Source organism: Agelaius tricolor, unplaced genomic scaffold, assembly GCF_023055355.1.
Source record: "Agelaius tricolor isolate 1412-34295 unplaced genomic scaffold, bAgeTri1.0.p SCAF_10, whole genome shotgun sequence".
In the NCBI taxonomy this organism is placed as follows: Eukaryota; Metazoa; Chordata; class Aves; order Passeriformes; family Icteridae; genus Agelaius; species Agelaius tricolor.
The window spans coordinates 9633501-9647774 of NW_027269270.1; the positions used below are offsets into that span (position 1 = coordinate 9633501).

Sequence of the window (14274 nt, forward strand, 5' to 3'; positions counted from 1 at the left end):
ACATCACCATAGTGAAAACTAAATATATTATCACAATTCAAAATAAAGTATTAGCTTCCACCTTCTGTTCCATTAACTGACTCAGTGAAGATGGTTTTGTTCTCCCAACACTTTTTTAAAGCAGTTAAAACCAACCTTTTTCTAATATATAAGTAAGCAAAGCCAAAAATTACAAGAGGAAAGATTCTCTGGTTTTCTCCAACATATGAAATACAACCTTATTCCCAGTTACAGCTTTTGAAACTGTAAGTGCTTTAAAAACTTCAACTCTAGACCATGTTTTTAAAAAGAAATTCTTTGAAAAGGACTAGGTCTTTCAAAAAGAAAAGAAAGAAACAAAAAAAAAAGAAAAAAAAGTCAAGTCTAGCTTCTTGACTTCAAAACTCAGGTTGGTTTTACTTTAAAAATTCAGATTTCAACCTGTAATTCCAAAGAATTAACTTCTTTAAAAAGGGCACTAGTGGATCTGTAGCACATGTATCTTCTCAATTTGCACAGAGTTCTCAATATTAATCTTTGAGGCAGGGGACAGTTTTCCCCTTATTATTGTTCTATCAGCAAAGACATGACTTTAGACCAGCAGCTCTGTTGAGGCTCTTTGAAGCTTCACAACCAGCCTGAGAAAGAGGTCAAATCAGTCTGTCACTGGTTCCACATCCACTCACTGAAGAGATGTATTTTAGGACAAGGTTACAGAACAAAAAGCAATCTTCGCCTTGAGCTTTATCCTACTGAAGCTGCATTTTGCAGAAAACCCTCCTCCACAGTCTCAAGAGAATCAAATGCAGTGCTTCAGCTAGAAAGCTGATATAAATGAGCATATAAAAAGTGATTTGGAAGAGGAAAGTGAACAGCTAGAAGCAAAGATAGTCAGGGCAGCCACTAGAGTACTAGCACCAAACCCCAGGGATGTGGATTCAGTTCTCAGCTCTGCTTTCAGCTTCCACAGTGACCCCAGTAGCTGCACTTCAGTTCCTAGTTTGCAGAAGAGAGATAATAGGAACTTGCCTACAAAAAAGAGCAGTATACCAATTTTAATTTAAAAGATGATCTGGTAATAGTCACAAGGCTGTTTTATTTCTGGTATTCTGAAGCAAATGTATTTAGTATTTTAGAAAAGCAATAGGAGGTAGATGCAGAAAAGCTGTGTCATTCTACATCATCATAGCAATCCCTCTTTCCTTAAGAACTGAATTACATAAAATACTTTAAGAAAACCCCATATTCTGACATTTTGTAAACAAAAATTTTAATCTTTAAAAAATTGCTTAGTGCAACTATGCATACAAAATTACTAAATCAGGAACAGGACAACCACAAGCATGAACGAAAATGCACTCTAGCTTTACAGCAAATGCCATTTAAAAAAAGTACTTAAAACCTGCTATTTTTCATAGTATGCCAGCAAATGTTTTTAATTGAAGCTGGCATTTATATGGAACTTGATTTACCAAAGAAGTCCTATTCACCTGCAAAAGAGGTGAAGCAGAGAGAGCAGTGAAATCTTCTCTTCACACTACTCTGCTCAATATCTCCCACCTCAGCTTTCATATTAAGTAACAAGTTCTCAAACTGACCATTTATAACCTGCAGGTAGATGGAACATGTAGACCCTGATAATGATGCCCAATGAACTGTCATGACACTTCCATGTCATCAATCATAGATTATTTAATGGTACCATATCATATGAAATGTAGACATTAAAAGCCATCTTTATTTACTTCCAAGTTGCATTTTCAGTTTAAATTCTGTGCATGAAGTGAAGATTTACGTAACTGTACGTGAATAGTCTCTTCCAAGAGAAGAAACTGCTAGTAGTCTCTAAGAGTCACCTGAAAAACAAGCAGATCAAGTATTTTAAGAGGGCAAGTAGGAAAAAAGAAAAATTTTTATGAGGTATATTTACAGAGCACAATTTTTTTCTGGCTTCAACTTATAGTCACAGGAAAAGCATACCCTAATTAGAACTTCTAATGGTTTTGCTCATTTCCAATCATTTGAAAAGAAAATGCAAGTTGTTTATAAAATTGGTTTTCTTGTTTATTTTAAATGAAGCTGGTACAGACAATGTCCATTCAAAACCCACGTCCCAGGCCAAAAGGTACAAACAAGCGTGTCAAAGTAACACCAGTTGGCTGCTGTGAACATTCCTGCATGGATACCTGCACATACTAATTGCTATATGAGGTTAAAATGCTTCTGGGCTCTTCTGGTAATATTTAAAAATCATTAGGGCTTTCAATTTCACATCTTCAGCAAAGCCATCTCTGGAGCAAGGAACAGATGACAACAGTTCTAGCTTTTCCATTTCCGACTCGTCGATCTTCCTCATTGGGCCATCAGCATAATTTAAGCAAAATAGCTCTGAGTTATGGATACACAACTTCTCCACAGTTTAGTTCTCTGAAAAACTTCATCTCGCACTGAAAGTTATAGTCCAGGAGTGAGACAGTCACACATCAAAACTTCAGGGCAGATATGGAAGTCATTAAGAACACTCGCCCACCTGGCAGATCTTACAGCCTTCGTGCCTGAAATGCACGAACCCAGTGAACATACAAATGCATGTGAGTACATGTATTCCTAAAGGGGAGGGCAGAAGGGAAGAGGGGAGCAAGGTTGCAGCTGGATCACAGAAGTTCAGCACAATGAAAACAGAAACAATAGTGTATAATGAGCACGAGAATTCAAAATACCAGACGCTTGAAAGTAAACTCCCAGAGATGGGGTGCCAGTTTCAGTGTTTAACACCACATTACAAAAGAACTATTATTTAAAAATAAAAAAGGATTAAGGGGGAAGAAAATCAGAAGGATCTAAACTGTTGAGTGACCCCCCGTCTGTTCCTGATAAACTTCAATCACATCTTCCTCCTCCATCCCCAGCTGTGAGAACAGAGAAAAAAACAGCAAATAATTGTTATTAATAATTGTATAAATCTGGTGTGATGAAATCAGAGCAGGTCCTAGACAAACTATACAATGCTTTGTTCCTTTGTCCCGTCATAATTCATCAAAGGGGTGAAGGAATTTTCAGTCTCCATCTCACTAGACAATATTCACAATTTTTGGGCATTTGCTTCAGACTTAGGTATTTGAGTCAAAGCAAAAGCATTACAGGAAAGACCCACTTGTGGAGCAGTCCACATCAGCCTGGAAGTTGCTGGCTTTACCGTTCTCTAAACCCCTTGTTTAGGGGGAACAAGGATATCACCAACATCATAGTGAAAGCATCAGCTGCAGAGCCACATGAATTACATCTATAGTGCACTACTAGCTCACAGTGCAACTTAACACCTACACCTTGCAACTCAAAGCCTGTTTACAACTATTCTTTCAGAGAGAGCAACTTGTTCAACTTCATAGTCAACAAGTTTGTTCGATATTTCCAGAAGGTCATTATTATGGGTTTCTTCCTGCTTTTTCATAACAATTGGTGGAAGTCACTGGACAGAAGTAACTGTTTTCTGTTTATTTACACTTTGATCTACTAAATGTGAACTAAATATATATTTATTCCAAAGTCATACTGAAGTTCAAGCTCAACAATGGGAAGATTGCCTTTGTGTTTTTCCCCCCCTAGCAAGCAGTGACTACACCCTCCTTTCTGGGGCATTACACATGGAGGTCCAAGCAGGCTCTTTCCAAACTGCCTATCTGCTGTTACTAAAAGATCCTAGTTAAAGAAATATAGTCAAACCATATTTCTAGGAAGAAACTCACCTCCTTGGGGGTATGATTATCAGTAATCCTCTGACCCTCGAAGAGAAACCTGAGTGAATTCATTGGAACACCCTAAAAAAAGAAACACATGTATAAGAAAAAAACCCATCTTGAATGGGTTTGCAAGAAAAAAAACGTTTTAAATAAAAACAACACATGAAAGTCATAAAAGAGTGTTAGTTCCTGTTACATAGGGAGCTCAGATATTCTGTTGCGTTCAAGTAGACTACCAAGAAGTGACACAAAAAGTATGATAGTGCCAAAGTGGGTTTGTTCCAGAGTCCCACTGGAGTTGTAGCTAAACAACCTGGACGTTTCCTTAGCTTTTTTAGCTTGTCTTTATTTATGAATTAAGTACTGACTATGCCCTCTCTCCCAAGATATGTTTACACAAATATTTTTCTGAACAGTGTATCAGCCTTATTTAAGGATCCTAAGACAACAGGAGAAACATGATATTTACTTCATGAACTCCTACCCTTGCTTTCCCAATCTTCTATGGCTACAGGAAGGAATCACAACCTTTACCATTATCAATTCTGCAAATGCTCAGCACTGGGAACAAGAAAGAGCAGAGCTGACGGGAAGAAAAACGAACAGCATTCAAACAAAGTGAAACAAACATCCCAAAGGTAAACAGAGTTAAGTTAAAGTATGTCTATTGCACAAGGTGCCCATGTTCTGGCAGAACGTCATACTTCACATCAACAGATCAGGCAAATACCTCATCTTTTCCTTCTCTTGCAGGTTATGAGCAAAACAAACTCATGTGGAATAGGACACAATTTTATCACTCAGCTCTCAAATACCGCTTGCAACTAGGCAGAAAATTTTCTCAGGTAAGGACAGATCTTCACACTGTTTCAACAATCCCTTTGGCCAATGTGGAAGAAATGTTCATAGTCCCTTTACCAGAGAAAGGCTACTTTACACCTAAAACTGCACTGACTGCAACAGAGGAAATCACAGACCCTCCAGAATTCAGCTCAGGAGATGACAGTTGTGTTTACTCAAACAATTATTTTTTCTTTAAGAAAGAATTCCACACATGCATGTTCATTAGTCAGTAAGAATGCTGCATGAATTATTTCCAAGATGATTAAAAAAAAAAATCAGGTTTTTAAAATTAATCATAATTTTAACCATTTGGATTTGGCTACAAATGTATCTGGTGTTTGATCTTATCTTTCCTCCTACACCAGAAAGGCAGCAAAAAATAACATTTCACGAAAGAACACTTCAATGACAAGTTCAACTTGTCTCAAAGTATTAGGAAAAAGCCCCCAAAGTATTATTACTTATGATTATATCTCCTGAAGTGAACTCCAACACACTTATCCAAGAAAAGGCCACACAAGGCATCTATCCCCAAAGCTGAGGGCAAACTAGGCCAGGGCTTCTGGAAATAGCAGCTGTGAATCCACAATATCTGCCACAGAATCTGGAAGTGAAGATATGCTTTTGGTCTGTAACAATTGTTACTATTTACCTACATACACAATTAATATTGCAGATTTCTTTAACTTAGAGTATAACTTCACAATTGTCTTACATAGGAGTACTTTTACTTGCTAAAAGAAACAAGGAGATCCATTATGTACCATCAGATACCTCCAAAGTCTTTATTTGAAAGCACAGTGGGTTTTTATTTTCTTTTTAAAGAACGTCATTGTTTCACAAACCTGTCTTTGACAGTATGATTCTTTGAGTTTCTTGAGGTGTGTTGTCATTTTCACCTTGAAGTGAATTTCACTGCTGTCCTAAGGACAGAAAAGAAAAAAATTTACTCTCCTTGTAGTAACTGCTAACTTCATCTATTTTATTTTTAAACATTTCATTAAGAAAAAAAAAATTATATAAAACTTACATGAAACATGGAATGTGATTTAACTATCACCATGCATACCTTGGTGCATCATGACGTGAACCTCCAGGATGATTTATCAGTCACTAAATTCGCTGTGTACTTCCACAGGAAGCACTTTTTAAAAAAACAGATGGCATCGTATAGCCTCAGGCTCAACATGGAGCTTTTGGATTTCAAGTTACTAAAACCCATCCATGGTTCAGTCTGTGCTGCCATCTTTACCCAGATGATATACTCACAAAATACAAACATACATATGCAGGGGATTTCTGCTCTAAGATTCTAAAGAGACAAGTTAAAGCTTGCACTTCAAAATATATACGAAACCTCGTTCAATTTAAGAGTAATTATCTAGAAGTTAGGATACAGGCAGACTTGGCAACATGAGACTAACCTAAGGAGAAATCACAGATCTTATTATTTCTGTAGTCCTTCCCACTAGCCCTAAGATGCAAGTAGCTGCAACTGTCAAAATGGCTACAGATAAAACAGATTGCAAGAGGTTCTGTGCAAAAAGCATCTGGGCCACTTCCAGCTTTTCAATGTGTTCTTGTAACTCCTGATTAGGCCAGCAAGAGGTAAGGTAGTTTCTCTGTTAGTCCTACTTGAAAGTCATCTGTCTCCCCCCAAATGGAGCAAACACTACAACTCCAACAAACAATCCTAGCTGTCATCTGAGCTAGGGGCTCTTTGCACAGAAGATTCCAACATTCTCAACATTCACATTCCAATGCAGCCAGAATTCAGACTTCTAATCCACCATTCATCTGGTTGCTACATCTACCAACAGGGCAGCCAACAATCCTTTTCCTATCCCTGAAAAATAAAGCTGATCTCATGCCTAGGATACCACATAAACTTTGAGGACCTGAATTTATCAAGTTTGCCCCTTATTTCATTCATACCCTTGGATAAATTAATCCCTCAATGCATAAAAAAACATACCAGAGTATACTAATACACATTTCTGGAAACTGGAAGTAGTTTATGGCAGAGGAGGATCCACACTGAAGAACTGAAAGTATCAACTTGCATTTGGTCATTTCTACCATACAAGAAGTCACACCTACATCAAATGTCAACAAGCAATTATGTAAAAAACTCACCTGCCCAATGACTTTGAGTTTAATGTACTCCCCTTCTTTCTTATCTCCTAAGTCCTCAGCTGAAGGTTTTGCTTCCTGCAAGAAAAACATAAAAAGACCTGATCAGGTAACACTTTATTGTTTCCACTGGAGAGTATGGCAGCTGTCATCCTCTATTGCGTGAAATCAGACTACTCAAGGTGTCTTCTTTCTTTCTCTGTATGTGTGTGCACAAAAATAACAGCAACATAGTATTATGAAAGGTTGTCTGTCTACCTGTGAGAAGTTCAATTAATGAGAGAAAAGAACCATGAAGAACATAAGAAATGAGAGACGAACCATTTGGAAATAGATGACATACAAAAAGAAGAAGTATGATTTTATACCTCTAACTCCTAGACAACAAACAGCAAAAAACCCACAAGAAGCATACTAAGACTACTAAGAGGCTCAGCTATTTGACAGAAAAAAGGAACATCGTGAGGAGAGTAAACAGAAAGTACTTGTAACACCCTATCAACTTAAAGAGAGTGAACCATGCAAACATTTTTCAACCCACTGCATCAAAGGTAGTCCTTATTTTCAAAAGGCTGGTCAGCTAACTTCTTTTCTATGACAACAAAAGAACACGTTTGTCTTAAGACCACAATACTTCTAAGTGTAAAAAGGTGCAGTTCCAAGCACTATAGTGTTTTGATATCTTTCCAGGGTAAGAACTAACTGTACAGACCAGTTTGATTCAACAGCTTGAGCACTAAATCTCATCAAAAAGGTTTAAGTGTTATACACTCTAAGACATTAATTAAGGACATCAGAGTTTTCATGTTACCAGTTGATGGACAAAACAAGGGAGAAATCAGGTGTTATTAACCCCGTTCTTTGCCTGTCACTACATATCCTGCACCAGGCCTTTAGCTATGTTCCACTGCAGGACAAAGGGATTTACAGACATCAGGTCTAGAGGGTGCTCCATGAAGAATTGTTCCCAAGTAATCATAACCACAGGTACCCTGCTGATCATGTTTGAAATCATCCTTTTCTAATAAACAAAACATGTACAGGTGTCTACCACAGGCTCCCATCCCAAAAGGGACTTGTTACTAAATATACAGAAATATCCTTTGTATGATTGGACTTGAAATTTAGGATCAAATACCAAAAACACACAAAATAATAACCTTCTCTATTAAGCCATCCAGATAGGTCTCTACCTCCAGATTAAAAGCTTTTTAAGTTTTTTCCCCCTGCTCCCTAAAGAAGTTAAACACACATAACTTCTTTGAACATTAAAAGATCAGGGAAGGGCACAGGGCAAGTCAGCAAACACCCTTCCCATCTGTACCAGTCTCAATCTGGAGTAAAGAAAAAGAGGAAGTGTTCTTTCTATCAGTTTGATTGACTGCCTCAACCCAGACCAATTCAGTTTCTACAATAGAAAGAAGTATGAGCCAGAGACTCCACCTGGTTTGAATACCTTTTATTTTTTTAATACCCATCCAGGCACAACCTAAACTGCAGGGACTGATTCATCACCCTTCAAGCTCAAATCCAAAAACTCAACCCAGGCTTTCAAAAAGCCTGACATACACAGGTTTTCAAGCAAGTCACTTTAGAAGCATGAAAGGAGTTCTTCACAGGTAACACAGTCAGATCACCTGTGTTCCCCAAAGTTTTCCCTAACACATTTGGACACTAAGCTTCTGGGAGTAGTTGCAGGAAGAGAAACACACTGGTATTCACTCCTGACCAGAAAGAAAAACAAGAAGCTGCAACTTGTTCTGATAACTTGCACAGCTGTTTCAATGTCTTTATGCAGCATTACTAACTTCTAGGAATCAGACCAAGATTCAGATCTCTACTGATCTGGTTTGTAGCTTCAAAACTAGCTCCTGTTTCACTATTACTGAGAGAACCACTACATGACATTTCAGGTCAGTCACTGTCTAAATTTACTTTACAAATGGCATGACAGCATATTATCCCAGCACTAGAGGTATTTGTAGTACTTATATAGTTCTGTACATTGTAACAGATCTACCTACTCAGGCTTCCAAACCCAATCATCCTGTACAAGGTATTACTAATGATCATTGCTACTATGACAGTGCCTCTGGCCAATATGAGTGATAAAACTATGATTCATATTTGATTCCTACCCTCAAGGAAAGAGGGCTCTAGTATTAAAAACAAATAGGGAAAGCACCAAACAGTAGAATAAGCGGAGGGAATTAAAGCAGAGGGATTAAAAAAAAAATCAAACCATAAAGATGAGGGGCTTGCTTCAAGCCCCAGAACCTCTCACCCACAAAATAAGAGGAAAGAAAGCTGTAGCTTCAGAAGAGAAATATAAAATCAAATAATACAAGTGCCAATAATCAAAACTTAAAACAGGAGCAAAATACTTTACACTAGGATACAAGACTCAGCAAGTCTGAAAATGCTCTCTGCAGTTTGTCAGTGAACTATATTGCCATTCAATGCCAAATGGTTAAGGCAACACAAAAACACTTAGGAATAAAGAAAGGAAGGACTTGTTAAAACTAGTAGCATTCATTGACAAAATCCTGATCAGCAATTAGCAAGCAAGCCTCCAGACTTCTTGCCCTATGAAAAGAATGGGTGCTTTAGGGTACCTCATGAAACAGGACATAAAGACCACCATACAAAGGGAACAGAAATACCACAACACTCCAATTTCTAACTTTTCGTTAGATGCCTGATGTTTTAAAGGCTTCATTGCAGTTTTCCTAAAGAGCACAAAATAAGGCTCCTAGCACTGTCCAACACTTATATAAGGACCCTAAACAAAACACACACAAAACAAACATCGTGAGGAAACATACTGCAAGTTTCCTCCTCCAATTTGCAGAAGAGCTCAAACTGCAATGTCTAACCTTAAAAAAAAAAACAAACCATTCTCAGCATTTTCAAGAAAAATCATCAAAACCAAAATTACTAGAGGAACAGATGTACAACATACTTCCTAACAAAGCAAATAAACTTACATTTTTTTATAGGAGTGGAAAACATACATACAAACTATAGCATTCTTTATTAGCAGTACATGAACAGATAACATTTAGATTCAAATAACACAAAAACGGCCTAAGACACTTGAAGGGAGGGGAAAACAACTTGTGTTTTGTTTCATTTTTGCTCAGATCCCACTAAGCAATCATGTGGTTTTTGTTCAAGTCTGCCCTTCTTTCAAGTACTTTTATTTATCATAAAAGTCAATTTCCCACTGAAAATAAAGTAACCCCTTATTTTACTGGTGATAAATGACCCCCCTCTTAACTTAATTCCAGGGCCAAATAGAATGATACTCCAAGCAACTCACAATTTTAGGTAATCCAGTTATTCTTGTAGGATTGATAAAGAGAGGAATGAGATTTACAGTGCTGCATAACCTTACGTTATCCTTCTATTTAAGCATCTGTTTAGCTCTTGTTGCACAGTCCCCCAGAAATGAACATCTAACAGTGTTTTCCTTATCTATTAAAAATAAATAGTAGGCTCCTTATTCACAGACCTTTAAAATACATAGCCACAACAGGTTATCACATACATGGAATTTTACACACTTCAAGCCGTCCCAAAGACAAAATACACATGTGTTTTAGCAGAACTTGTCTGGGGAAGGATTTACCTAACTAACGAAAGCTGCTATTTGTTAAAACATGCCTTGGTTCACATATGCAGACAGCTACAGAGCAGGTCACGTGAACATCTGTCTATAAAATCTAGTTCAGAAATTGTTGGTGGGTTTGTTCGGCTCTTTTTAAAATGCAGTCACTTTCACGTATTTCGCTACAGAGCAAACGTGTCCTCCTAGGAGGCAGCAATCGCTGTTCTCCCAGCTGCCCCTCTCCCAGGCACAGGCACGGAGAGGCAGCAGCACCATTGTCAGCTGCATTGTGCCGGGAAGCCGGGGGCGGGGAGGCAGACCACCAGCGCACACAGCGCTGGCCCCTTTTCACCGCTCAGACTGCACCAAGGCTACTCCCCAAAGCACACACGGCATGCACTAAGCTGAGCCTTGTCTCTGGGGACTTTTCATTTCCTGGCTGGCACCAGTACTATTCTTGACTTCACGGCACTACAAGAAACATTTGTAGGTACTGACATTATCGCGATGCTACACTTTTGGAAAAATCAGATAGAAAACAGTGCCTTATGACAACAATATAAAAAAAAAAAAAGGAAAACAGAATACAAATTAAAACCGGAACGCTGTTTTAAGTTTCCAGCAGCAGGTCACATAGCCTAAAGCAATAGTTGTAAGCAAAGCACTGTATACATGCCAGGCCGAGCAACCCAGGAACTTGCGGTACAAGCAACTATTTAGGTCCCCAGCTCAGAAGACAGAAATGACGGGGGCATAACGAGAATATTACTTGGAGCGAAGGCAGGACAGAGCCTTGATAAAGGACGGGGTTGTTTAATACAGGCTAACAACGCTCAGCTGAGAAAAGAGGGGGAGAAAACCAAGCTTTCGCATTCCTAGGGCGAACAGAGGACCTGGCAAGCCTAGCCTAACCCGTACAAAGCCCGCTCCGGGGGAAAACCATCCTACCGCACACCCGGGAAATGGAAAAGGAAAGAAAACAACAGTTGTGCAACACAGCTCACCCCTCGCTGCATTCCCGGGTTTCCAGGGCCGGGGCTGCGCCGGCGGCGATCCCGCTCCGTCCGGACGCCGCCCCGGCCCCCGAGTATCCCCGCCTGGAGCCTGACCGCGCTCCTCGCGAAACACCCCGAGGGAAGAGGGAAAAAGGATCAAAACGCACGGGGAGAGAGGCCTGAATGTGGTCGAGGTTGGAGATCGGCATCCATACATACATACACACACACTCCCCTGGGGGAACGTTCCCCCCGGCGCCCTCCGGGCGACAGCGACTCCGCTCGCCCCGGGCCGGGGCTGCCCCGCGGCGGCGGAGAGTGCGGGCGGGGAGGGCAGGCAGCTCCTCCCGCGCCCCCAGGGCCGCCGCGCCCACCGTGCCGTCCCCCCGCGGCCGGGACAGCCGCCCGTACCTGGTCAGACATGGCTCGGCCCCGTGTCGTGCGGCAGGCTCGGCTGGGCCGCTGCAGGCGCTCCGCTCCTTTCTCTGCCCGCAGCGCAAACACAGGGCCGCGGCACGGGCGGGATTTCCGGTGCGCCTGAGCTCACTTCCCTGCCGGGCTCCGCCCGCCGCCCCGCCCGGCCCTCGCTCGGAGCGGCACCGGCGCCGACTCCCACCCAGGCCGTGGCCGAGAGGGGCGATCGCCGTTGGAAGAAGCGACGAACGTTAAGGGCACCGTGGCGACCGGAGCAGCTGGGGAGAGGCCAGCGGATGGCACAACGATGAGGAAGGGCCTGCAGCATCTCTGCTCATGAGGAGAGACTGCGGGAGCTGGGCCTGTTCAGTCTGAGGAGATTGTGAGGAGATCTCATGGATGCACAGAAATACCTCAAAGGCGGGTGCCAAGAGATGGTGCCAGACACTTCTCAGTGGTGCTCAGTGACAGGACGAAGAGTAATGGCCGTAAACTAAAACATAATAAGCTCCACCTCAGCTTGAGAAATAACTTAATTACATTGCGGGTGGCAGAGCACTGGAACAGGCTGCCCAGGGAAGTCATGGAGTCTCCCCCTCTGGAAACATTATCCACCTGGACATGTTCCTATGTCACCTGCTGCAGGTGACCCTGCCGTGGCAGGGGTTGGACTCGATGCTCTCCAGAGATCCCTTCCAATCCTGACAATTCTGTGAAGTCACATAACCCTTCCCACAACAGCAGATCTTGGAGCAAAAGTCACTTTCATTCTGCCTATCTCTGATATCTTGCTGAGGTTGTTAAGATTACTAAGGTTTTTAAGACATTACTAAGATGTCATAACAAAACTCACTTTTCTGTTGAGACACAGTGCATTTTTTTAAGTCATTGCAACCATGCAAGCAATGGGATCTGCATGTATTAAGCAAATCTGCACCCAGGCAGTTGCATTTGCAAAGATACATCATTAAAACAGAACAGTTGGCCTGCTTTACATTGGCACAGCATGGCTATTCAGAGGTGTGCACAAGAAGTAACATCTACCTTAAAGATTACACTTAGGCTGTAAGCTGTTTGGACTATAGCATGGAGTCCTAACATCCCCTCTCCAACTGCTCAGGCAACTCCTGCATGGCATCACTGCTGGCACAGGCATATGCTTAGCTCTAAGTGTCCAGCAAATAGAAAAAAACTCCACACATGAGAACCATAAAATAACATGAATGTAAAATCAATGAATCAACAGAAATTAGCTCAATTGAAATAGGCGATTATTATCCTCATGCTACTAAACAGAGTTCTAACTTTACCAGCTACCTTTGGGAAAGGGCGGAGTACATTCATTAGCTCTGGGCAGTGGGCATTCATTAACACAAACAGCTCCATGCTCTGTGCCATGTTGCCCTGTAATAACACCAAACACCAAAGCAGCTGCACTCTGTGCCTGCATTTCTGCTTGTCACTGAATGCCAAGTTGCAAACACAGCTATACCAAGAGGTGCACTTTTACCAGCCAGTGGAACAATCAGTATCTACACTCATGGGAATTAGTTTTGTTAAACAACTGTTAAAACAATTCAGAATTAACAAGGGAAGGAAAAAATAAATAAAGAGAACCAAAACAAATGCTATACAGAGCTACAGAATGAAGATGATCTTTTTTAGGCAAGGCCAAGCAGCCAGAAAAGCCAAATACGTTCATACTGTGCCAAGCTCACAGTAAGAGCTCATTATGAGCTTAATAACAAACACAAAGCGCCAAAATAAGCCATGCAAGGGCTCCACAACAACACACAATACTAACAAAATGGAAAATGACAAATATTCAATCCTGAACATTACTGCTTTTTATAAATTCTAAAGGGATTTTTAAAAACAGAGCCTTACTGTGCTAAGGTGAAAGTCTCAAACTCTGGCAAAAATCCAACTTTTTCAAGTAATGGCATAATAAAACATGAGTCAGAATGCAGTTACCTATCCACATACATAGCCATAAAGATACAGGGTTAGAATGAGCTCATCAGCATACACACTAACTGTAGCACCACCTTTCTTGATTCCTTCTTATTCCATCAGTTGTGGCTGCATTAACCCATCAGGACACAAGCCAGATTTGTACAGAATCTTCAAAGTTAATCTCCGCTGAGACTGTGAAAATTGTGGATGTACAGCAGTAAAGCTCCCACTTTTCTTTTTCAACAGCTCAAATTCAACATAGAATGCATTTAAAGAGAAAACAACAAAAGCTGTTTTAAAACTACCAAATATACTAACACAAGGTTGTTCCCACAAAATCCAAAGTCAGCCTTACAGTTGCATGCACTGCTAATGATACTTGCCCTAATAACCTCACTGAATTCTCAGGTGTTTTATAATGTCTCTGATTTCCCTATCTGCACTTAATCTCCGTCACCTGAAGCCAATAAAGTTCACCTCCATTGCCGGATTTCTCCCAAGCTGCTGTATAGTTTAGGAGCCAATAGCTGTAAGAGGTTTTCTCAAAGCCCCACACATACACTCTGTGCAAATCTGCTTCAGTCCATCAGAAACAGATTTCTTA

General features: G+C 40.7%; 1 protein-coding gene across 2 annotated transcripts; it reads right to left on the minus strand.

The window, feature by feature from the left end:
* Window positions 1-1651: 1651 nt before the first annotated feature.
* Window positions 1652-11869, minus strand: SUMO1 (small ubiquitin like modifier 1). Of its 2 annotated transcripts, none has more exons than XM_071434669.1 (5): window positions 11712-11869; window positions 6699-6773; window positions 5408-5485; window positions 3726-3797; window positions 1652-1835 (listed from the first exon to the last, which is right to left on the minus strand). In XM_071434669.1, exons 1-5 carry the CDS (start codon window positions 11721-11723, stop codon window positions 1815-1817), a joined length of 258 nt encoding a protein of 85 aa, XP_071290770.1. In that variant the 5' UTR covers window positions 11724-11869; the 3' UTR covers window positions 1652-1814. The 2 variants fall into 2 exon arrangements, with proteins under 2 accessions (XP_071290770.1, XP_071290769.1); XM_071434668.1 differs by lacking the exon at window positions 1652-1835 and adding an exon at window positions 2019-2888.
* Between the last annotated feature and the right edge of the window lie 2405 nt (window positions 11870-14274).

What these genes read in the sequence shown, in the direction of transcription:
- SUMO1 (XM_071434668.1), bottom strand. An exon ending in AACTCAAAGTCATTGGGCAG is followed by an intron (nt 5,486 to 6,698) that starts GTGAGTTTTTTA and finishes TTCTGTCCTTAG; the next exon opens with GACAGCAGTGAAATTCACTT. An exon ending in ATAATCATACCCCCAAGGAG is followed by an intron (nt 2,889 to 3,725) that starts GTGAGTTTCTTC and finishes CTGTTCTCACAG; the next exon opens with CTGGGGATGGAGGAGGAAGA.